The sequence below is a fragment of the Macaca thibetana genome, chromosome 19 (genome assembly GCF_024542745.1).
Source record: "Macaca thibetana thibetana isolate TM-01 chromosome 19, ASM2454274v1, whole genome shotgun sequence".
Taxonomy (NCBI): Eukaryota; Metazoa; Chordata; class Mammalia; order Primates; family Cercopithecidae; genus Macaca; species Macaca thibetana.
The window spans coordinates 14,667,153-14,691,155 of record NC_065596.1 but is presented as its reverse complement, the minus strand read 5'-3'; the positions used below and the strand labels follow the sequence as shown (position 1 = coordinate 14,691,155).

General features: G+C 45.3%; 3 protein-coding genes across 22 annotated transcripts in view; 1 reads left to right on the top strand and 2 right to left on the bottom strand.

The window, feature by feature from the left end:
- The window catches only part of PIN1 (peptidylprolyl cis/trans isomerase, NIMA-interacting 1), a 429,836-nt gene that overhangs the window by 256,303 nt on the left and 149,530 nt on the right, over positions 1 to 24,003 (top strand). Inside the window, exon 1 of one of the 17 annotated variants that reach the window (XM_050770798.1) lies at positions 734 to 738. The exons of 14 other annotated variants lie outside the window; for them this stretch is intronic. The gene's annotated coding sequence lies outside the window, so the exon portion shown is untranslated. Of the gene's footprint in view, positions 1 to 733; positions 739 to 4,143; positions 4,148 to 22,615; positions 22,621 to 24,003 lie in introns of those variants that run through there. 2 more of the 17 variants (XM_050770809.1, XM_050770796.1) reach the window with 2 other exon arrangements.
- LOC126942626 (zinc finger protein 561) overlaps positions 1 to 24,003 on the bottom strand; it is a 91,698-nt gene that overhangs the window by 30,775 nt on the left and 36,920 nt on the right. The window contains exon 1 of one of the 4 annotated variants that reach the window (XM_050770477.1): positions 17,230 to 17,317. The exons of the other annotated variants lie outside the window; for them this stretch is intronic. Coding sequence (XP_050626434.1) covers positions 17,230 to 17,254 — 25 coding nt within the window. The 5' untranslated portion in view covers positions 17,255 to 17,317. Of the gene's footprint in view, positions 1 to 17,229; positions 17,318 to 24,003 lie in introns of those variants that run through there. 4 annotated transcript variants of the gene reach the window in all.
- On the bottom strand, positions 9,047 to 16,037 carry LOC126942651 (zinc finger protein 562). The gene is made up of 4 exons (XM_050770535.1): positions 15,888 to 16,037; positions 14,530 to 14,656; positions 13,092 to 13,198; positions 9,047 to 10,089 (listed from the first exon to the last, which is right to left on the bottom strand). Exons 1-4 carry the CDS (start codon positions 16,035 to 16,037, stop codon positions 9,157 to 9,159), a joined length of 1,317 nt encoding a protein of 438 aa, XP_050626492.1. The 3' UTR covers positions 9,047 to 9,156.

The following is a 24,003-nucleotide window of genomic DNA, read 5'->3' as shown; positions in this document are numbered from 1 at the left end:
TCTCTCCCACAACACCGTGGGGATTATGGGAGCTATAATTCAATTCGAGACTTGGGTTGGGACACAGCCAAATCATATTACCTGGCAACTTGCTTCCATCTCGTAACATCAACCTTTCTTTGGGCCTTCAGTCCTGCTGACTTCAGGCCTGCTGAGTCACTAAGCAGAGGAATATGAATTCAAATCTTGATTTTCTCATCACAGGTCATAGTGGGAAATGCCCAATCCCTCTGTGAACACTGACAGAATTTTTTTTTTTCTTTTTCTTTTTTGAGACGGAGCCTTGCTTAGTCGCCCAGGCTGGAGTGCGGTGGCACGATCTCAGCTCACTGCAAGCTCCGCCTCCCAGGTTCACGACATTCTCCTGCCTCAGCTTCCCGAGTAGCTGGGACTACAGGCGCCCGCCACTATGCCTGGCTAGTTTTTTGTATTTTTAGTAGAGACACGGTTTCACCGTGTTAGCCAGGATGGTCTCAATCTCCTGACCTCGTGATCCGCCCGTCTCGGCCTCCCAAAGTCCTGGGATTACAGGCGTGAGCCACCGCGCCCGGTCTTTGTTTTTTGAGATGGAGTCTCACTCTGTCACCAGGCTGGAGTGCCATGGCGCGATCTGCGCTCACTGCAACCTCCGTCTCCCAGGTTCAAGTGATTCTCTTACCTCAGCCCGCAAGTAGCTGGGACTACAGGGGAATGCCACAACACTCAGCTAATTTTTGTATTTTTAGTGGAGACGGGGGGTTCACTTTGTTGCCCAAAATGATCTCAATCTCTTGGCCTTGTGATCCACCTGCCTCAGCCTCCTAAAGTGCTGGGTTTAAAGGCGTGAGCCACTATGCCTGGCCCAGAATTCGTTTTTTTTTTTTTCCGACGGGGTCTCGCTCTGTTGCCCAGGCTGGAGTGCAGTTGCACAATCTCAGCTCACTGCAAGGTCCACCTCCCAGGTTCACGCCATTCTCCTGCCTCAGCCTCCCGAGTAGCTGGGACTACAGGCGACAGCCACCACGCCCGGCTAATTTTTTTGTATTTTTAGTAGAGACAGGGGTTCACCATGTTAACCATGATGGTCTCGATCTCCTGACCTCGTGATCCGCCCTCCTCGACCTCTCAAAGTGCTGGGATTACAGACGTGAGCCATTGCGCGCCCAGCCTCAGAATTCTTTACTGCTAACACGAGTGGGCCTTGTTCTGGAGGATTTCCCAATGTGTCCTGAAGAACCACAGTTTGTTGGCTTGTGGGTGGGGTATGTGTATCACTTGGCCTTTACTGTGTAATAAACAGCCACAAAATTACTAGCTGAAAACAGCAGCTACTTAATTAGCAGAGGCCTCTTGAGGGTGGACTTGCAAACCTAAGTTGTGCTGGTTTCTACTGGTCAAAGCAAGGACTGATTGGTTCACATAAAAAGGAAAGAAGAGAGATTCCACCTTCATATAGTAATCTCAAAGACTTGTGGCCATCTGTAATCTACCACAGGGTGGCATTGGGCCTCTGTCAAGGGGCCTATTCTTTCTGCCACCAGATCTCTCTAGTGGCTTGTGTGACAATGCACTTCCGTCTAGGTCTCTCTCCAAGTGTAGTAAGTGTACACGGGAATCACTTTATTCTAACAGCCTAGTGCACTTAGTTGGAAAGAAAAGGTATTAACAAAGATTTTAATTTAAAATTGTGGCCGGGCGCGGTGGCTCACGCCTGTAATCCCAGCACTTTGGGAGGCCGAGACGGGCGGATCACGAGGTCAGGAGATCGAGACCATCCTGGCTAACACGGTGAAACCCCATCTCTACTAAAAAATACACAAAAATAGCTGGGCGAGGTGGCGGGTGCCTGTAGTCCCAGCTACTCGGGAGGCTGAGGCAGGAGAATGGCATAAACCTGGGAGGCGGAGCTTGCAGTGAGCTGAGATCCAGCCACTGCACTCCAGCCTGGGCGACAGAGCGAGACTCCGTCTCAAAAAAAAAAAAAAAAAATTTAAAATTGTTATTTATGGGAGGCCAGGCATGGTGGCTCATGCCTGTCATCCCAGCACTTTGGGAGGCCGAGACGGGAGGATCACGAGGTCAGGAGATCGAGGCCATCCTGGCTAACACGGTGAAACCCTGTCTCTACTAAAAATACAAAAAATTCTCCAGGCGTGGTGGTGGGCGTCTGTAGTCCCAGCTACTCTGGAGGCTGAGGCAGGAGAATGGCGTGAACCTGGAAGGCGGAGCTTGCAGAGTGCACCACTGCATTCCAGCCTGGGCAACAGAGTGACTCTGTATCAAAAAAAAAAAAATTGTTATTTATGGTAACAGTGAAAAGTAACAACTTTCAAACATCAAGAATAAAATAAAGTATGATCAATACAAAGAGAGGGGAACACAATGAGACAGAGAAAAAAATAAGATGCTAGAAATTAATGCAAATTATTACTAAAGTGCATGTAAGGTACTAAATGTTCAACACAAAAGGATTGCTAATTGATATTATTCAAGTTGTTGTTTTTTTTTTTTTTTTTTGGTGACATGGAGTTTTGCTCTTGTTGCCCAGGCTGGAATGCAATGGTGCGGTCTTGGCTCACTGCAACCTCTGCCTCCTGGGTTCAAGTGATTCTCCTGCCTCAGCCTCCCGAGTAGCTGGGATTACAGGCGTGCACCACCACGCCCGGCTAATTTTGTATTTTTAGTAGAGACAGGGTGTCTCAGTGTTAGTGAGGCTGGTCTCGAACTCCCGACCTCAGGCGATCCACCTGCCTCGGCCTCCCAAAGTGCTGTGATGACAGGCGTGAGCCACTACGCCTGGCGGTATACAGATTTTTAAAAACTCCAGCTAAAGTATGTATCTTTTAAAAAGGTTACAGAAAGACTAAGAAGTAGAGGAAAATCAAGCTGATGTAACTATATAAATAACAATTAGTGGAATAGAAAACATGCGGGAAATAGTGTAGATTTTTCAAGCCAAATATTATTTGAAAGAACTCACAAACCTGGGTACTTTCTACCAAGATTAACACAAGAAATGGGAAAGACTGAACAATTAAAAAGCCATTACAGAATGCAAAAGGAGACTGAAGTTATACAACCAGCAAAAATGAAAAATACAGAAAGCATAAATTTTTGCTACACATTTGAAAATAAAAACATGCATAGAATATTCTCAAAATGCTTATGCAAGCCTTAGTTGTCCTTTTTTCTTTTTTATGAGATGGAGTTTTGCTCTTGTAGCCCAGGCTGGAGTGCAATCTCGACTCATTGCAACCTTCACCTCCTGGACTCAAGCGATTCTCCTGCCTCAGCCTCCCAAGTGGCTGGGATTACAGGCGCCCGCCAACTCACCTGGCTAATATTATTTTTTGAATTTTTAGTCGAGACAAAGTTTCACCACGTTGCCCAGGCTGGAACTCCTGATCTCAGGTGATCCGCCTGCCTTGACCTCCCAAAGTGCTGTGATTAAAGGTGTGAACCACCATGCCCAACCTAGTTGTCTTTTTTTGTTTTTCTTTTTGAGACAGAGTCTCACTCTGTTGCCAGGCTGGAGTACAGTGGTGAGATCTAGGCTCACTGAAACCTCCACCTCAGGAGTTCAAGAGATTCTCCTGCCTCAGCCTCCTGAGTAGCTGGGATTACAGGGGCGCACCACCACGCCCAGCTAATTTTTGTATTTTTAGTAGGGACGGGTTTCACTATATTGGCCAGGATGGTCTTGATCTCTTGACCTTGTGATCTGCCTGCCTCAGCCTCCCAAAGTGATGAGGTTACAGGCGCGAGCTACTATGCCTCGCCTGATAACTGTTTGTTTTTTTTTTTTTTGGAGAGATGGGGTCTATATTACCTAGACTGATCTTGAACTCCTGGCCTCAAGGAATCCTTCTGACTGAACTTCCCGAAGTGCCAGGATTAAAAGTGTGAGCCACTATGACCAGCCAGAAGAGATAATTTTAACTTTTTATTTTGTAATATTGGCCGGGCGTGGTGGCTCACGCCTGTAATCCCAGTACTTTGGGAGTATGAGGCATGGGGATCATCTGAGGTCAGGAGTTTAAGACCAGCCTTGCCAACTTGACGAAACCCTGTCTCTACTAAAAACACAAAAATTAGCCAGGCATGGTGGAGGCTGCCTGTGATCCCAGCTACTCGGGAGGGTGAGGCAGAAGCATGGCTGGAACCGGGGAGGTGGAGTTTGCAGTGAATTGAGATCATGCCATTGCACTCCAGCCTGGGCAACAAGCGAAACTCCATCTCAAAAACAAAGAAACAAACCCAAAAAACGAAAATATTTTGTAGTATATATTTTTTTTGAGACGGAGTCTCGCTGTGTCGCCCAGGCTGGAGTGCAGTGGCCGAATATCAGCTCACTGCAAGCTCCACCTCCCGGGTTTACGCCATTCTCCTGCCTCAGCCTCCCGAGTAGCTGGGACTATAGGCGTCTGCCACCTCCCCCGGCTATTTTTTTGTATTTTTTAGTAGAGATGGGGTTTCATCGTGTTAACCAGGATGGCCTCGATCTCCTGACCTCGTGATCCTCCTGTCTCGGCCTCCCAAAGTGCTGGGATTACAGGCTTGAGCCACCGCGCCCGGCCTGTAGTATTTTTAAATAGAGATGTGGTCTCGCTATGTTGCCCAGGCTGGTTTGAACTCCTTGGTTCACGGCATCCTTTTGCCTCAGCCTCCAAAAGTGCTGGGATTACAGGCCTGAGCCACTATTCCCAGCCTAGATGATTCTTATAGATTAAGAATTCAGAAAAAGTAGAAACATGCCCCAGTATAGTATATGACAGTCATTATATATATATCTCTCAGGGACAAAAAAAAAAAAAAAAAAAAATTGCAATGTTATTCAAGCATAGCTCCATAACATATTAGTAAAAGTAATCAAATAAGTCTTTTTAAATGATCCATTATGCCATAGTCGAGCTTATCCAGGAATACAAGGTTGATGTAACATTCGAAAAGAAATAAATACAAAGACCACATTTAGTTAATTTATTTATTTTTGACAGAGTCTCATTCTGTCACCCAGCATGCAGTGCAGTGGTGCAATCTCCGCTCAATGCAACCTCCACCTCCTGGGTTCAAGCGATTCTCCCGCTTCAGCCTCCCAAGTACCTGGGATTACAGGTGTATGTCACTACACCCAGCTCATTTTTGTATTGTTAGTAGAGAGAGGGTTTCACCATGTTGGCCAGGCTGGTCTCGAACTCCTGACCTCAAGTGATCTGCCCACCCCTGCCTCCCAAATTGCTGGGATTACAGGCATGAGCCACCGCACCCAGTCTGATCACATTTTAGAAAAGTACCCTTCCATGCATTCACTTCTTCAAGCTTGTTTTTTGAGATGGGGTCTTGCTATGTTGCCTAAGCTGGTCTAGAACCCCTGGGCTCAGGCCATCTTCCCAAGTAGCTAAAACTATAGGCATGCATCACCACAACGTTTCATTGAAGTATTTATTAGGTACCATCATGAGTTAGGTGCAGTTCTAGGTACTTGAGTTTTATCAGTAAATAAACATGATCATCAGAGGATGCGCAGGAAGCATTTAACAAATTCAAGAGGAATTCAGCCCCATAAATTATGAAATATTGGGAAATCATTCATCATGTAAAAACTGAATATAAAGAAAAAACCTTTCCTGCAGAAGATAACCTCTTCAAAAAATAAAAAATAAAAAGCTACAGCCAAGCCAATAAAATGGAGCGCATATCTCACCAGAACTGCAAAGACAAGTATGCTGGTATTATTACTTTTAGTTGGTGTTGTGCTGCAGGTTGAAATCAGTACAGTAAAGCAAGAAAATATTTAGAGAGCTTCATCACATGAATTTTGGGCGTCACTGTTCAGTCCAAAGTACTTAATGATTCTTTTCTCTTTCCACATAGACAATCAGATAATCTGTAAATAATAACTCTTAGTTTTCCACTTCCGGAATTATATACCTATACATGTATACATGTATATAATATACTTCAGGAATTATATACATATATATATATATATATATATATATATAGTGACCCCGGTGACCCCCAAATTTCATACGAAGCTCCAAATCCCAGTGTGACTGTATGTGAAAAGAGAAGGGGGCGGGGTGGGGAGGGGAGACCGACTGACCTATTTGTTGGTCTCCATCGTGTGAAGACATGAGGAAGTGGGCACTGACATGCCAGGAAGAGCACTCTCACCAGAAGCTGACCATGCTGGCACTCTGATCTCAGACTTCCAGCCTCCAGATATGTGAGAATATAAATTTGTGTTTCGGGACAGATGCGGTGGCTCAGGCCTGTAATCCCAGCACTTTGGGAGGCCAAGGCGGGTGGATCACCTGAGCTCAGGCCTGACTAACATGGAGATCAGCCTGACCAACATGGAGAAATCCTGTCTCTACTAAAAATACAAAATTAGCCAAGATTTGGGATGCATGCCAATAATCCCAGCTACTTGGGAGGCTGAGGCAGGAGAACTGCCTGAACCCGGGAGGTGGAGGTTACAGTGAGCCGAGGTCACGCCAGTGCACTCCAGCCTGGGCAACAAGAGCGAAACTCCATTTCAAAATAAAAAAAAAAACAGAAAAAAGCAAAACACATTGTTTTTTTAACCTCATTTGTTTTAAATTAAATGAATTTGTAAGCCATTTGGTCTGTGGTATTCTGTTATGGATGCCCGAGCTGACTACCGCAGATTTTGGCACTGAAAAGTGAGGTACTGCAATTAAAAACAAACAAACAAAAAAACTAAAAATGTGAAGCAGCCTTGAAACTGACAAATGAGTAGAGGCTGGAAAAATTCTGATGTGCAAGCTGGAAATAAGGTTGGTAAGGGTGATTCTGGTGAGGTGTCATTGGGGAATGAGGAACATGCTATTTGCAAATGAAGAAAAGACAACCCTTGATATGAAGTCGTGAAGAACTTGGCAGAACTGTATTCTAACATTTAGTGCAAGGTAGAGCTTGAGAGACATAAAATTGGGTATGTATCACTAATATCTGTAATTACAGTGTTAAAGGACACAGGAAGCTTCATTCTTCCTGACTACTTACAAGAAAATGTGCTGGGAACAGGCCTCCCAAATATGGCCATAAACAGGTCATGAGAAACTGGCCATAAACACAATCTCTGCAGCACTGTGACATGCTCCTGATGGCTATGACACCCACGCTGGAGGTTGCTGGTTTACTGGAATGAGGGCTGGGAACACCTGATCCACCCAGGGCAGAAAACTGGAGAACTGCTCAAGGCATTCCTAAACCATAAACAATAGCATGAGTGATTTGTGCCTTAAGGACATGTTCCTGCTGCAGATAACAAGGCACAGCCTGTCCCTTTCATTCCCTCAAGGGATACATTTAGCTAATCTATAATCTATAGAAATAATGTTTATCACGGGCTTACTGTCAGTAAATACTCTGTTGGAGGCTCTCAGCTCTGAAGGCTGTCAGCCTCGATTCCCACTCTGCACTCTAGTTCTGTGTCTGTGCCTTAATTCCTCTAGTGCCGCTGGGTTAGGGTCTCCACCACGGAGCTGGTCTCGGCAAAAATGCAAAAGAGGAGACCTGAATTGCAGAAGAAATAGTTAAGGAAAAAGGAACCAGAACTTGGAGATTTGGAAAATTCTCAGCCTATCCATACTGCAAAAATTAGAAAACTTGTACTGAAGAGAATCCTCAAAGTGTGGCTGAACAATCATTTATTTGATAAAGAGATCATGAGTGGGATTCATGGACTATATCAATCATCTTAACAGAAGAGAGAAGAGAGACTGGATTATACTAGAAGATACACTGCCACTTACATTGTGCCACCTAAAATGGACAGAGAGGACAGAACAGAACAGGCAAGGTTGTCACACTTCTTGTAAAAAGAAGGGGACACAGAAATAATCAGCTATGAAAGTGCACTGGCAGTTAAGGATGGTTTCATACCTGCCATGCTCTGCAGGATCCATGGGAACAGAAGAGTCCCTTGGAGGAGCATCTTTTTAACAATCCACCTCTGGGGCCTACATTTTAGCTTCTGGTAAATTTTGACATAAATGTGCCACACTGGCAGCCACTAACCAACAGGGGCTGGGATCAATCTACATGATGTATCTCATACAGAACTTGTTAACGCTATGATCTTAGGAGTCTAATCACTAATGTGAGGCAGCCTGCAGTACTGACCTCACCATCCATGACCCTTCTTCACAGATGCCCAGACTCAGGCAACCATGAAGTTGTATTCAGAACCTGTAGGTTTAATTTCAGACCCTCAGGATGGCATCTAAGGCCAATCCATGAGCCATTACAACCTCCGCAAGGCATTTAGGACAAATCTGATGATCTCTGCACTGCCAATAATTAAATGTGGCAACCAATGGACTAGATGGTAATACTCATACCCTTACATTCATAGGATTTCTCCCCAGTGTGAATTCTTTTTTTTTTTTTTTTGAGACGGAGTCTTGCTCTGTCACCCAGGCTGGAGTGCAGTGGCCGGATCTCAGCTCACTGCAAGCTCCGCCTCCTGGGTTTACGCCATTCTCCTGCCTCAGCCTCCCGAGTAGCTGGGACTACAGGCGCCCGCCACCGCGCCCGGCTAGTTTTTTGTATTTTTAGTAGAGACGGGGTTTCACCGTGTTAGCCAGGATGGTCTCGATCTCCTGACCTCGTGATCCGCCCGTCTCGGCCTCCCAAAGTGCTGGGATTACAGGCTTGAGCCACCGCGCCCGGCCCCAGTGTGAATTCTTTCATGCATACTTAGGCATGAGAAAACAGCAAATGCTTTCCCACATTCTTTTTTTTTCTTTGGGGTGGGGAGGGGACGGAGTCTCGCTCTGTCGCCCAGGCTGGAGTGCAGTGGCATGATCTCAGCTCACTGCAAGCTCCGCCTCCTGGGTTCACGCCATTCTCCTGCCTCAGCCTCCCGAGTAGCTGGGACTACAGGTGCCCGCCACCAAGCCGGGCTAATTTTTTGTATTTTTAGTAAAAACGGGGTTTCACCGTGTTAGCCAGGGTGGTCTCGATCTCCTGACCTCGTGATCCACCCGCCTCGGCCTCCCAAAGTGCTGGGATTACAGGCGTGAGCCACTGCGCCCGGCCTGCTTTCCCACATTCTTTACATACGAAGGGTTTCTCTCTGGTATGAATTTGCAGGTGAACATTAGGGGTGAGGAATACAGAAGTGCCTTCCCACATATCTTGCATTTACCTTTCTCCACTGTGAGTTTTCAAATGTTTACTACGATGGGAAGAAGTAATGAAGGTCTTCCCACATTCAACACATTCATAAGGCTTCTCTCCTGTGTGAATTCTTCTATGTTGAGTAAGCGTTGAAGATCTATTGAAGGCTTTCCCACATTCCTTACACTGATAGGGTTTCTCTCCAGTGTGATTTCGTATGTGTATAGCAAGGCCTGTGTATTGAGTGAAGGCTTGGCCACATTCCTTACATTCATAGGGTTTTATTCCAGTGTGAGTTCTTACATGTTGAGTAAGGTGAGTTGATCTAGTGAAGGCTTTCCCACATTCTGTACATTTGTGTGGTTTTATTCCAGTGTGAATCTGAATATGAACATTAAAGGATGAGGAATTTCTAAAGGATCTTCCACATTCTTTACATTCAAAGGACTTCTCTCCTTTATGAGTTTTCGCATGTGCAGAAAGTTGAGAAAAATTAGTGAAGGATTTCCCACAATTCTTAGTCTTTTCAGATTTCCTTCCAGTATGAACTGTTACACACTGCTTTAGGTGTGAGGAAGGTGTGATGGCTCTCTCACATTCCTGAAATTCACAGAGTTTCTCTCCAATGTGGATTCCCATGTGATTATCAAGGCTCGCAAAATACTTAAAGCCTTTTCCACATTCCTTACATTTGTATGGTTGTCTTCCATTGAGAATTTCAAGATGTACAGCAAGGCCTGGAGTTAAGGTGAAAACTTTTCCACATGGATTAAATTTGGAAAGTTCCTGTCCAACAGAGGCTTCCTTGTGCACACTGAGGACGTCTTTTCCGTAACAATTACCCTCAGAAGTGTTCCCTCCATTGTGAGCTCTCATGTGTGTCTTAAGGCAAAACTGTTCACTGAAGACCTCTCCACAATTCTCACAGAGTTTCCATCCACTGTAGTTTCTTGTCTGCTGAGGAGGGGATAAAGGATTTAAAACATTTTCAGACATATAAAGAGATTTCACCCATCTGAACACATAAACATTATTTTGATGACAATTATTATTTTACTTTTTCATGTTTAATTTTTTTTTTTTTTTTTTTTGAGACTGAGTCTGGCTCTGTCGCCCAGGCTGGAGTGCAGTGGCCGGATCTCAGCTCACTGCAAGCTCCGCCTCCCGGGTTTACGCCATTCTCCTGCCTCAGCCTCCGGAGTAGCTGGGACCACAGGCGCCCGCCACCGCGCCCGGCTAGTTTTTTGTATTTTTTAGTAGAGACGGGGTTTCACCGTGTTAGCCAGGATGGTCTCGATCTCCTGACCTTGTGATCCGCCCGTCTCGGCCTCCCAAAGTGCTGGGATTACAGGCTTGAGCCACCGCGCCCGGCCTTTTTTTTTTTTTTTTTGAGACAGAGTCTTCTTCTATCTCCCGGCCTGCAGTACAGTGGTACAATCTCTGCTAACTGCAACCTCCACCTCCACCTCCCAGGCTCAAGTGATCCTGATGCCTCAGCCTCTCGAGCAGCTGGAAATACAGTTGTGCACTACCGCACCGGGTAATTTTTCTATTTTTTTGTAGACACAGGTTTTGCCAAGTTGCCCAGGCTGGTCTCAAACTCCTGAGTTCAGGTGAACTGCCTGCCTCGGCCTCCCAAAGAGGTAAGATTACAGGCATGACCCACCATGCATGGCATGTTTTACTTTGTTCAGAGTTGGGGTTTTGCTCCATTGCCTGGGCTTTAGTACACCGCTGTGATCATGGCTCACTGTAACCTCAAATGCCTGGCTGGGTTCAAGTGATCATCCTGCCTTAGCTTCCTGTGTAGCCAGGACTATAGGCATGCATCATCACGCCTGGCCAATCTTTTGATTTATTTATTTACTTATTTTTGAGATGAAGTCTCACTTTGGCTGGAGTGAACTGTCGCAATTTCAGCTCACTGCAACCTCCGCCTGCTGGGTTCAAGCGGTTCTTCTGCCTGGGCCTCCCGAGTAGTATGTGCAACCACACCCAGCTAATTTTCGTATTTTTACTACAGATGGGATTTCACCATGTTGGCCAGAGTGTTCTCAAACTCCTGACCTTGTGATCCGCCCACCTCAGCCTCCTAAAGTGCTGGGATTAGAGGCGTGAGCCACCGTGCCCGGCCTCAATTTATTTTTATAGAGACAAGGTCTTGCTATGTAGCCTAGGCTGGTCTCAAACTCTTCAAGAAACACCATGTCTCAGCCTCCCAAACTGTTGAGATTACAGCCATGAGCTGCCAAGTCAGCCTACTTAGATAAATCTAATTTTTACAATTTTTCTTCCATGGTCTCATTTCCTACCCTCTTGATTTCTTGCCAGAATTCTATGCCACTGGCTCTAATTGTTCAACACAAACAAACAAACAAACAAAAACACTGTCTTTTTTTGATTGTTGGGGGTGGCTTGAGACAGGGTCTCACTCTGTCACCCAGGCTGTGTACCATGGCACAATCACAGCTCACTGCAGCCTTAATCACCCAGGCTCAAGCCATCATCCTGCCTCAGTCCCCCAGGGAGCTTGGAGTACAGATGCATGCCAACATGCCTGGCTAACTTTTTGTTTTTTGTAGAGACAGGGTCTCCCTGTTGCCCAGGCTGGTCTTGATCTCCTAGACTCAAGCAATTCTCCTGCCTCAGCTTCCCAAAGTGCTGGGATTACAGGCATCAGCCATTGCAACCAGCCAAATTGTATAGATTTTCATGAAACTGTTTAAATCCTCAATGTCTAGTTACGTATGTGGGAATGTGTACTTGTGGGTATTTTGAAGTGACAAGTTATACAGGAATGAAACATCACAAAATTCACCACATTCAGACTCTCTCCAGAGACGCTGCTCCCTCAACGGTGCAGGCTACTTCTCTAATTCTCTCAAGTATCTCTCATTTGTGCTGTTTCTTTTTCACTGCAAACTCCACCTCCCGGGTTTAAGCAATTCTGCCGCAGCCTCCCAGGTAACTGGGATTACAAGTGCCGCCACCAAACCTGGCTAATTTTATATTTTTAGTAGAGACAGAATTTCACCATGTTGGTCAGGCTGGTCTCGAAGTGATCCACCCACCTCGGCGTCCCAAAGTGCTGGGATTACAGGACTCACTTTCTTTTCTGACTTCCCTCCTTTTTTTTTTTTTTTTTTTGAGACAGAGTCTCACTCGGTCGCCTGGGCTGGAATGCGGTCGCCCGGGCTGGAATGCAGTGGTGCAGTCTTGGCTCACCGCAACCTGTGCCTCTGAGTAAGTGATTGTCCTGCCTCAGCTTCCAGAGTAACTGGGATGACAGGTGCCCACCAACACACACAGCTAATTTTGTATTTTTAGTAGAGATGGAGTTTCACCATGCCGGCCAGGCCTGTCTCAAACTCCTGACTTCAAGTGATCCACCTACCTTTGCCTCCTAAAATATTGAGATTACAGGCATGAGCCACCACATCCAGGCTCTTTTTAAAATCAGAGATGGGATCTTGCTATACTGCCTAGGCTGGTCTTGAACTCCTGGGCTCAAATGATGCTCCCACCTCAGCCTCCCAAGTAGCTGGGATTACAGATGTAAACCACACCACTAACTGGGGTGATTTTCTAGAATGGAATTCTCAATCTTTTCTGAGAGAGGAAATTAAGAAATATCCCTCATGGCCTGGCACGGTGGCTCACGCCTGTAATCCCAGTACTTTGGGAGGCTGAGGCAGGTGGATCACGAGGTCAGATCAAGACCATCTTGGCTAACACAGTGAAACCCTGTCTCTACTAAAAATACAATAAATTAGCTGGGCGTGGTGGCACATGCCTTTAGTCCCAGCTACTCGGGAGGCTGAGGCGAGAGAATCGCTTGAACCTGGGAGTTGGAGGTTGCAGTGAGCTGAGATGATGCAACTGCACTTCAGCCTGGCAGAGCGAGACTCTGTCTCAATTTAAAAAAGAAGAAAAAAAGAAATATCCCTCATGAATCTTACCATTTGTATGCCAGTAAATATTTGATTCTTCAAAAAACCCTGCTGAAGTGATGACCGTTTGGTTCTAGGTTGTATTTCCCATTCTGAAGTTAAGCAGAAAAAGAAATCTAAGGGTTTAGAGAAGAAATGTGTTAGTTTAAAATGAGTCATTTGTCCTTGTTTTCAAATTAAACACAATAAGAAAATAAAAGCCACAGGCCAGGCACGGTGGCTCACGGCTGTAATCTCAGCACTTTGGGAAGCCGAGGCGGGTGGATCACAAGGTCAGGAGATCGAGACCATCCTGATCAACATGGTGAAACCCCATCTCTACTGAAATACAAAAAAAAAAAAAAATCGGCCAGGCATGTTGGTGCGTGCCTGTAGTCCCAGCTACTCGGGAGGCTGTGGCAGGGGAATCACTTGAACCTGAGAGGTGGAAGCTGCAGTGAGCCAAAATCGAACCACTGAACTCCAGCCTGGGTAACAGAATGAGACTCCATTTCAAAAAAAAAAAAAAAAAAAAAAGGAAAAAGAAAATAAAAGCAAGAGAACCTTGAGGATTTTGGTATGTCAAAAATTTGGCTATAAGGATGTGGGGTTTATTACACAACTGATGTGTTTAGATAGTTTATTACAACCTGTTTCTGCGAAAACTACAACTGATGGGGAACAGGAAGAGAAGATTATCAGGAAAGGAAAGTGGGAAAGATCAGGATGAAGAGCATATATCAAAATAATAAACTTAACAAACAAACAGAACAGCTACAGGAGGCTGAGGAAGGAGAATGGCAAGAACCCGGGAGGCGGAGCTTGTAGTGAGTAGAGATCGCGCCACTGCACTCCAGCCTGGGTGACAGAGCGAGACTCCGTCTAAAAAAAAACAAACAAAAAACAGAACAGGTAGCTTTGTTTGACTAGATGGAAAATAAAAGTCAGAGATATCTGAAAGTCTGAGAAAAATAGCTTAAATCTTCTGAGGAAAAGTGGATTTATAAAAATCTTTTTTTGTTGTTGTTGAGCTGAAGTCTCACTGTCGCCCAGGCTGGAGTGCAGTGGCGCAATCTCAGCTCACTGCAACCTCCCCGTCCTGGGTTCAAGTGATTCTACTGCCTCGGCCTCCCGAGTAACTGGGACTACAGGCATGTGCCACCGTGCCCGACTAATTTTTTGCATTTTTAGTACAGACAAGGTTTCACCGTGTTAACCAGGCTGGTCTTGATTTCCTGACCTCGTGATCTGTCCACCTCAGTCTTCCAAAGTGCTGGGATTACAGGCGTGAACCACCGTGACCGGCCTAGTCTTTATTTTTAGGATTTTTTTTTTAGAGATGAGGTTTCACAATGTTGCCAATGCTAGTATCAAACTCCCAAGCTCCAGCAATTCTCCCACCTCAGCCTCCCAAGTATCTGGGACTATAGGTGCAGGCTACCATGCCAAGCAAAGTGATGTTACTTACCCACAGAGGCCAGGTTCATGTAGTTCTCCAGCATCACATCTCTGTAGAGGTATTTCTGAGTTGTGTCCAGTAAAACCCACTCCTCTGGGGTGAACTCCACAGCCACATCATCAAACGTCACTGAATCCTAAATCATCAAACACATGCTGGTTTGAGCCAATGAACACTTCCACCAGTGCTCACTGGAGAATGAGGAAGGGGAACCTTATACTCACTTATACGTGGTTCTCAGGTCTCCCATGATCTACTCCAGGGTTTAATGTCTCAGGAGCTCTTGTGTCTAAACACTCAAGGTTGACCTCCTACAGGAATATGCCTTGAACAGCCTTTTTTTTTGGTGACAGAGTTTTGTTCTTTTTGCCCAGGCTGGAGTGCAATGGCGCAACCTCGGCTCAGTAGAACCTCCACCTCCTAAGTTCAAGTGATTCTCATGCCTCAGCCTCCCGAGTAGCTGGGATTACAGGCACACAACACCATGCCTGGCTAATTTTTGTACTTTTAGTAGAGATGGGGTTTCACCACATTGGCCAGACTGGTCTCAAACTTCTGACCTCAGGTGATCCGCCCACCTTGGCCTCCCAAAATGCTGGGATTATAGGCGTGAGCCACCTCGCCCATTTGAACAGCACTTCATAAAAATTTTTAAAAATCTTTTTTGTCTGATCTATTTATTTTTAATTTTTAATATTTTTTTAAAATTTTAGAATTTTTATTTTTGATTAGAACACTACTTCCTAAACATGAATTTTTATCTATCTAGCATCTATCTCTCTATCTATCCAATCTGTTTGTTCATTTACATATAAAGATACGGTCCCACTGTGTTGCCGAGGCACAATTGCTGCTTACTGTAGCTTCGATCTCCTGGGCTGAAGTGTTCCTCCCACCCCCAACCTTCTGAGTAGCTGGAATTGCAGGCATGAGCCACTGCACACTGCTTACACTTTATCTCAGCACAACCAGGTTAGGAGCTCTTCCTGTCCCATTGGTCTCTATGTAGCACACTCCTGAGCACACTGCAGATAACTGACAAATGCTGATGAGTAAATAAATTATTTGATAAAAGGACACTTTCATCTGCCTTATCACCTGTCACCCCACCCAGCCATGTAAGAAAGATGCAGTTGGCACCATGAAAGTCATGCTGAAGTAGTAATTACTGAGTTACCAGGATGATTTTCAAGTTAACACTTTATGTACAGGAGATTTCATTTCCTGGGGAAATTCATCTGGGGACTCAGTCCTTGAGTAAGGCTTCATTTGCTCTAAGAAAACTCCGGAGATGAGTCTGTCTAGAAGGAAATGTGTCTACTGGATGTAAGTATGTCATTTTGTATAATGGTACATTGTCTGTTTACCTGATAAGAATTTGCCAGGTAGTCCTCCACCATCCTTTCTACCTTCGTCTTTTCTTCAAAAGGGCAGACTGGTTCTCTGGAAAAAAACCCTAGTGGAAAATTAAGAAGGCATTGAGAAGCCAGAGCTGCCCATCCTAACCACATTCTCATGCCTAGAAGTCATTCCATCCTAGCCTGAAATTCCCATATGCTTCTGCACACTTGAGAAAACTGCATACACGCAACACTGCCACGAAACGCCATAGGAGTCCTGTGTTAGCTAGACCCAGAAAAGCAGATGTGGGCCGAGCTGCCTGTTGGGTAAAGGGTAATAGTTTCATTTTACAAGGAAACTTACACCCTGAAAAATGTGACTCTCTATCTGCCCATAGTAGTAATACACATGAAGCTTATGTAGCACTTCCTAAGGCACACAAACCAGGGCTGAATTCTAAAACAGCATCCTGGCTGGGCACAGTGGCTCATGCCTGTAATCCCAACATTCTGGGAGGCCAAGGCGGGCAAATCACTTGAGGTCAGGCATTCAAGACCAGCCTGGCCAACATGGCAAAATCCCGTCTCCACTAAAAAAAAAAAAAAAAAAATACAGGAGGGTGAGGCAGAGAATTGCTTGAACCTGGGAAGTGGAGGTTGCAATGAGTTGAGATCATGCAACTGCACTTCAGCCTGGGTGGCAGAGTGAGACTCCGTCTCAGAACAAACAAACAAACAAACAAACAAAAATTAGCTGGGCAAGGTGATGCGTGCTTGTGGTCCCAGCTATTTGGGAAGCTGAGGCAAGAGAATTGCTTGAACCCAGGAGGCGGAGGTTGCAGTGAGCCAAGATTACACCACTGCACTCCAGCCTGGGTGACAGAGCAAGATTCTGTCTCAAAAAAATAAATAAATATAAATATAAATATAATAAAACAGCATTCTGTGTCTCACGTCAATTCCTTGTAAAAGAACTAGCAGCAGCCGGGCACGGTGGCTGATGCCTGTAATCCCAATACTTGGGAGGCCAAAGCGGGTAAATCACCTGAGGTCGGGAGTTCAACACCAGCCTGACCAACATGGAGACACCCGTCTCTACTAAAAATACAAAATTAGGCTGTAGTCCCAGTGACTTGGGCGGGTGAGGCAGGAGAATTGCTTGAACCCAGGAGGTGGAGGTTGCGGTGAGCTGAGATCGCGCCTTTGCACTATAGTCTGGGCAACAAGAGCAAAACTCCATCTAGAAGAAGAAGAAGAAGAAGAAAAAAAAAAAGCAGCATACCTGTTCAGGCCCAGCTCACTGGACTCTTATGTTGTAGAGGGCGACCTAAAGCAGAATCTCTGAAAAAGAGCATCAACAAGGACTTACCAAGGGACAAATCAATGGCTGACATCCTCTGAACCTGATGGTGAGGTGTGCCTCAATGCTGTCTTCCTTGATGCCAAGATCGCCTCAGGGCAGCTTACGAATCTAGGTGAATAGAGGCAATCCCATTCTTCTATGTACAGGGTTATCTGAGGTCCTGTTCACACCAATCACCAAACAACAAGCATCAAACATAAGTCACTGAATATTACGCATCAGATTTCTCTCTGCAGGTGACAGATGTGAAAGCCACCAAAAACTGTACACTTGGTATCACCACTCAGTAATGATAGCATTAATAACAGCAACTGACATTTACTGAGGACTAGTGTGTCAGAAGTAGCTCTGGTAGCTTTACATATACGTGCTCACTTATCATAACCATCATTCCCAATAGCTATCATTACCTCTATCTATCTATGAACCTATCTATTGAGATAGGGTCTCACTCTGTTGCCCGGGTTTAAGTGCAATGGCATAATCATAGCACTCTGTAGCCTAGACCTTCCGGGCTCAAGTGATCGCTCCCACCTCAGCCTCCTGAATAGCTGGGACCACAGGTGTGCATCATCAAGCCTTATTATTTTATTATTATTATTGTTATTTTGAGACAGAGTCCTACTGTTGTCCAGGCTGATGTGCAGTGGCATGATCTGGACTCACTGCACCCTCTGCCTCCCAGGTTCAAGCGATTATCAGGCCTCAGCCTCCTGAGTAGCTGGGATTACAGGCATGCACAACGATGCCTGGCTAATTTTTATTTATTTATTTATTTATTTATTTATTTATTTATTTGGCAGAGTCTTGCTCTGCCGCCCAGGCTGGAGCGCAGTGGCGTGATATCCGCTCACTGCAAGCTCTGCCCCCCGCGTTCATGCCATTCTCCTGCCTCAGCCTCCCAGGTAGCTGGGACTACAGGTGCCCGCCACCACACCTGGCTAATTTTTTTGTATTTTTAGTACAGACAGGGTTTCACTGTGTTAGCCAGGATGGTCTCAATCTCCCGACCTAGTGATCCGCCCACCTCGGCCTCCCAAAGTGCTGGGATTACAGGCATGAGCCACCGCGCCTGGCCGATGCCTGGCTAATTTTAGAGACAGGGTTTCGCTATGTTGGCCAGGCTGGTCTCGAACTCCCGTCCTCAAGTGATTCTCCCACTTCAGCCCCCAAAGCAGCTGGGACTACAGGTGCACACCACTGGGTCCGGCTACTTTTTTGTATTTTTAGTAGAGACAGGGTTTCACCAGGTTGCCTAGGCTGGTCTCAAACTCCTGGGCTCAAACAATCCTCCCACCTTGGCCTCCCAAAGTGCTGGGATAATAAGCATGAGCCACCATGCCTGGCCCATTACCTCTACTTAATACTGGAAAAAACCTACATTCAAATAATCCTAGTAATTGGTCTGATATTTAATCCTACAGCCTGATCTCCTGTGGATGCTGTTACCCCCGAGGATGACCAGAAGACAGTTCAGACCTGCACAGAACAATTCAGCAGTCACCAGCCACGTGTTATTGATAACTTCATTATGTACCTAAGATGACTGAAGAACAGAATTTAAAATATTCAAAAGATGGCCAGGCGCAGTGGCTCACAAGTGTAATCTCAGTACTTTGGGAGGCTGAGGCAGGCACATCACCTGACGTCAGGAGTTCAAGACCAGCCTGGCCAACACAGCAAAATCCTGTCTCTGCTAAAAATACAAAAATTAGCCAGGCATGGTAGCATGTGACTGTAATCCCAGCTACTCAGGAGGCTGAGGCAGGAGAATTGCTTGATCCCGGGAGGCAGAGATTGCAGTGAGCCGAGATCACGCCACTGCACTCCAGCCTGGGACATAGAGTGAGGCTCCGTCTCAGAATAAAAGAAAATAGAGCCGGGTGCAGTGGCTCGCGCCTGTAATCCCAGCACTTTGGGAGGCTGAGGCGATGAATCACAGGTCAGGAGATCGAGACCATGCTGCCTAACACAATGAAACCCTGTCTCTACTAAAAATACAAAAAAATTAGCTGAGCGTGACAGCATGCACCTGCAGTCCCAGCTACTAGGGAGGCAGAGGTTGCAGTGGGCCAAGATCACGCCACTGCTCTCTAGCCTGGGAGACAGCGAGACTCCATCTCAAAAAAAAAAAAAAAAAAAAAAAAAAAAAAAGAAAAGACAGAAAAGAAAAGAAAAGAAAATATAGACAATAAAGAGAGTGGCCTTGAGCTGATGCCATATTCTGGGGACCCAAAAGACTACTGTGGGCCACTACCAAAGTGGAAGCTTATGGTAGTCAGGTGGCAGATGGTGACTTAACACTTGTACTTATTGAGGGCCCACTTGAACTATGGACCCCTTCCATGATTATTTCCCCAGTTCCTGAATATATAATTGAAATACATGAATTTTTGGGTACTAGCAGCATCCCTAAAATTGGCTATCTGATTAGTAAGGCGAGGAACATTATGGTAGAAAATGAAAACTAAAGGCATTTGGAATTCCCCATCCCCTAAGATAATAAACTAGAAGTGAAACCTTCCTGTGGAACTGCAAAGAATAATGTCACCATAAAGGACTTGAAAGACCCCAGGGTCATGAAACTCACTACATCTTCATTATCATTAAACACACTACTCCGCCTTGTGCAGAAGTCACATGGATCTTGGAGAATGACTGGACTACCATAAACTTAATCACATGGTCACCCCAATTGTAGCTGCTGTCCTTTTTACTTGTGGGGGGGAGCAGAGTCTCATTCTGTTACCCAGGCTGGAGTGCAGTGGTACAATCTTGGCTCACCACAACCTCCACCTCCCGGGTTCAAGCAATTCTCCCGCCTTAGCCTTCCGAGTAGGTAGGACTACAGCGTGTGCCACCACGAGTGGCTAAGTTTTGTATTTTTAGTAAAGATGGGGTTTCACTATATGGGCTAGGCTGGTCTTGAACTCCTGACCTCAAGTGATTTGCCCGCCTTGGCCTCCCGAGGTGCTGGGATTACAGGTGTGAGCCACTGGGCCTGGCCAGCTGTTGTTCTAAATGTAGTATCTTTACTGAAAAGAATGAACACAACAGTTGGCACTTGGTATACAACTAATGTAGATAATCGCCTTATCTCTATGCCAATTTGAAAAAACAGCCAGAATTGGCCAGGTGCGGTGGCTCACGCCTGTAATCCCAGCACTTTGGGAGGCCGAGGCGGGTGGATCACGAGGTCAGGAGATCAAGATCATCCTGGCTAACACGGTGAAATCTCGTCTCTACTAAAAATACAAAAAAAAGAAAAAAAAAATTAGCCAGGCATGGTGGCGGGCGCCTGTAGTCCCAGCTACTCGGGAGGCTGAGGCAGGAGAATGGCGTGAACTTGGGAGGAGGAGCTTGCGGTGGGCCGAGATTTCGCCACTGCACTCCAGCCTGGGTGACAGAGCAAGACTCTGTCTCAAAAAAGAAAAAAGAAAAAACAGCTACAATCACTCATGGCCTCCAGACTACATAAATTCTCCTTCCTGTTCACTTCCAAAATATAGTCCTCAATGTTCCTGACATTCCAAAAATCATCACACTGGTTGTGTAGATTTTTTTTTTTTTTTTGAGACAGAGTCTCACTCTTGTCGCCCAGGCTGGGGTGACAAGTAGCATGATCTCTGTTCACTGCAGCCTCCACCACTGTAGCTGTTGTTCTTTTTTTTTTTTCCTGAGATGGAACATTCCAACATTATCTGGTACATTTCTTGCACTGTTTAGGTCATGAATGTAATCATATATGTGATCTAAGGACTTCTGGGTTTCTGCTGTTTTTGAAAAGTTTCTCAGGGCCAGGTATGGTGGCTCACACCTGTAATCCCAGCACTTTGGGAGGCTGATGCAGGTGGATCACCTGAGGTCAGAAGTTCAAAACCCCAGCACTCTGGGAGGCCAAGGCGGGTGGATCACAAGGTCAGGAGATCGAGACCATCCTGGCTAACACGCTGAAACCCCATCTCTACTAAAAATACAAAAAATTAGCTCGGTGTGGTAGCACATGCCTGTATTCCCAGCTACTCAGGAGACTGAGGCAGGAGAATCACTTGAACCCGGGAGGCGGAGGGGTGGAGGTTGCAGTGAGTGGAGATTATACCATTCCACTCCAGCCTGGGCGACAACGTGAGACTCCATCTCAAAAAAAAAAAAATCTCATTACTTCTTTCAGTAATTTCCCATTTGCTTTTTCTATTCTCTCATTCTAGAATGCCTTGTAGCTGGATATTAAAACTTTTTGCTTAACTCATATGTTATTTAATTTACATCCTTTCCAGCACTCTTCTTTTTAAACTGAATCCTGTGAAAAATTCCTTAACTTAATCTTTGAGATCTTTCTTCTTTTTGAATTTGAGTAGTTATTGCTATGAATTTCCCTCCTAGCACTGCTTTCACTGTATCTGTCCATTCAGGCTGCTATAACAAAATACCACAGGCTGGTGGTTAATAAACAACACAAATTTATTTCTCCCAGTTCTGGAGATTAGGTCAAAGATCAAGGTACAGTCAGATTCAGTGTCAGGTGAAGGCCCTTTTCCTGGTTCACAGACAGCCATCTTCTTGAAGTAACCACATACAGAAGTGGCATAGGATCTCTTTGGGGTGTCTTCCGTGAGGGGGTAATCCCATTCTGCAGAGCCCTCATGACCTCATCACGTCCCAAAGTTCCCAGCTCCTAATACAATCACTTTGGGAGTTAAGATGTCAACATATGCAAGTTTGAGGAGACAAAAATTTAGACCACAGCAACATCTCATAAATTTTGGTATGCCATGTCTTCGTTTTCATTTTTCTCAAGATGTTTTCTAATTTCCCTTGTAGTTTCTTGCTTCACCCATTGGTTGGTAAGGAGTGTGCTGCTTATAATAAAACGTATTTGTGGGCTGGGCTTGGTGGCTCATGCCTGTAATCCCAGCACTTTGGGAGGCCAAGGCGGGAGGATTACCTGAGGTCGGGAGTTAGAGACCAGCCTGACCAACATGGAGAAACCCTGTCTGTACTAAAAATACAAAAAATTAGCTGGGTGTGGTGGTGGCGCATGCCTGTAACCCCAGCTACTCAGGAGGCTAAGGTGGGAAAATCACTTGAACTTGGGAGGCAGAGGTTGCAGTGAGCCGAGGTCGCGGAACTGCACACCAGCCTGGGGAACAAGAGCAAAACTCCATCTCAAAAACCAACCAACCAACAAAAAAAACCAAACAAACATATTTGTGAATTTTCCAGTTTTCCTTCTGCTTTTCACTTCTTGTTTCATTCTATGTGTTTGGAAATGGTACTTTGTATTGCAGTCTTTCACATGTCATTAAGACTTGTTTTGTGGCCTAACATATGATTTCTCCTGGAAACTATGCCACATATGCTTGAGGAAAACGTGTTCTCTTCTGTTGTTGGGGGGGGTTGTGCCTGTTAGAGCCAACGAGTATACAGTACTTGTCCTCTTTCCTTCTTGATATTATTGGGTGGCTGTCCTACCTATTAAATTGAAAGTGGTATATTGAGGTCTCCAATTGTTATGCAGAACTGTCTATTTTTCCCTTTAATTTTGCCAATATTTACTTCATGTATTTTAGGCTCTGTTGTTTGATACATATGTTTATACTTTTTTTTATCTTCTTGATGAATTTTACCTTCTATCAATATATACTGTCATTCACTGTCTCTTCTATCAGCTTTTGACTTCAAGTTTACTTTGTCTGATATTAGTGCATCCAGCCAAGTTCTCTTTAGGTTACTATCTGCATGGAATTATCTTTTTCCGTTATTTAACTTTCAACCTCTTTTGTCTTTAGATCTAAAGTGAAGGACAGCTGGGCGTGGTAGCTCACACCTGTAATCCCAGCACTTTGGAAGGCCTGGGCAGGTGGATCACCTGAGGTCAGGAGTTCCAGACCAGCCTGGTCAACATGGTGAAACCCTTTCTCTACTAAAAATACAAAAATTAGCTGGGCGTCGTGATGGGCACCTGTAATCCCAGTTACTTGGGATACTGATGCAGGGAGAATTGCTTGAACCCAGAAAGTGGAGGTTGCAGTGAACCGAGATCTCACCATTGCACTCCAGCCTGGGCGACACAGCGAGACTGCATCTCAAAAACAAACAAACAAAAAATCAAAACAAAAACAGTGAAAGAAAAGATGCAGTTGGATTGTGTATTTTAATCCATTTTGCCAAATGATGCCCTTATATTGGAGAGGTTAACCCATAAACCCTTCATATAATTACCAATAAAAAAGACTTACTTTGGCCGGGCGCGGTGGCTCAAGCCTGTAATCCCTGCACTTTGGGAGGCCGAGACGGGCGGATCACGAGGTCAGGAGATCGAGACCATCCTGGCTAACATGGTGAAACCCCGTCTCTACTAAAAAATACAAAAAAAAACTAGCCGGGCGCGGTGGCGGGCGCCTGTAGTCCCAGCTACTCAGGAGGCTGAGGCAGGAGAATGGTGAAAACCTGGGAGGCGGAGCTTGCAGTGAGCCGAGATCACGCCACTGCACTCCAGCCTGGGCGACACAGCGAGACTCTGTCTCAAAAAAAAAAAAAAAAAAAAAAAAAACTTACTTTGCCACTTTGTCACTTGTTTTCTGTATGTCTTACAGCTTTTTTGTCCGTCATTTTCGAAATTACTGCTTTTTTTGTAGTGACGTATTTTTTTCTTCTCATTTTGTGTATATTCTATTGATACTTTCTCTGTATTTACCATGGGGATTAAATATAACATCCTAACATCCTAACATTCACTGCACGGTCCACTTTTCCAGGTCTCACTCTTCTCCTATGCTG

What these genes read in the sequence shown, in the direction of transcription:
- LOC126942651 (XM_050770535.1), bottom strand. Translation starts at nt 16,037, where the DNA reads ATGAGAATGTGGTTAGGATGGGCAGCTCTGGCTTCTCAATGCCTTCTT. An exon ending in CATGAACCTGGCCTCTGTGG is followed by an intron (nt 13,199 to 14,529) that starts GTAAGTAACATC and finishes CTAAACCCTTAG; the next exon opens with ATTTCTTTTTCTGCTTAACT. An exon ending in TATTTACTGGCATACAAATG is followed by an intron (nt 10,090 to 13,091) that starts GTAAGATTCATG and finishes TCCCCTCCTCAG; the next exon opens with CAGACAAGAAACTACAGTGG.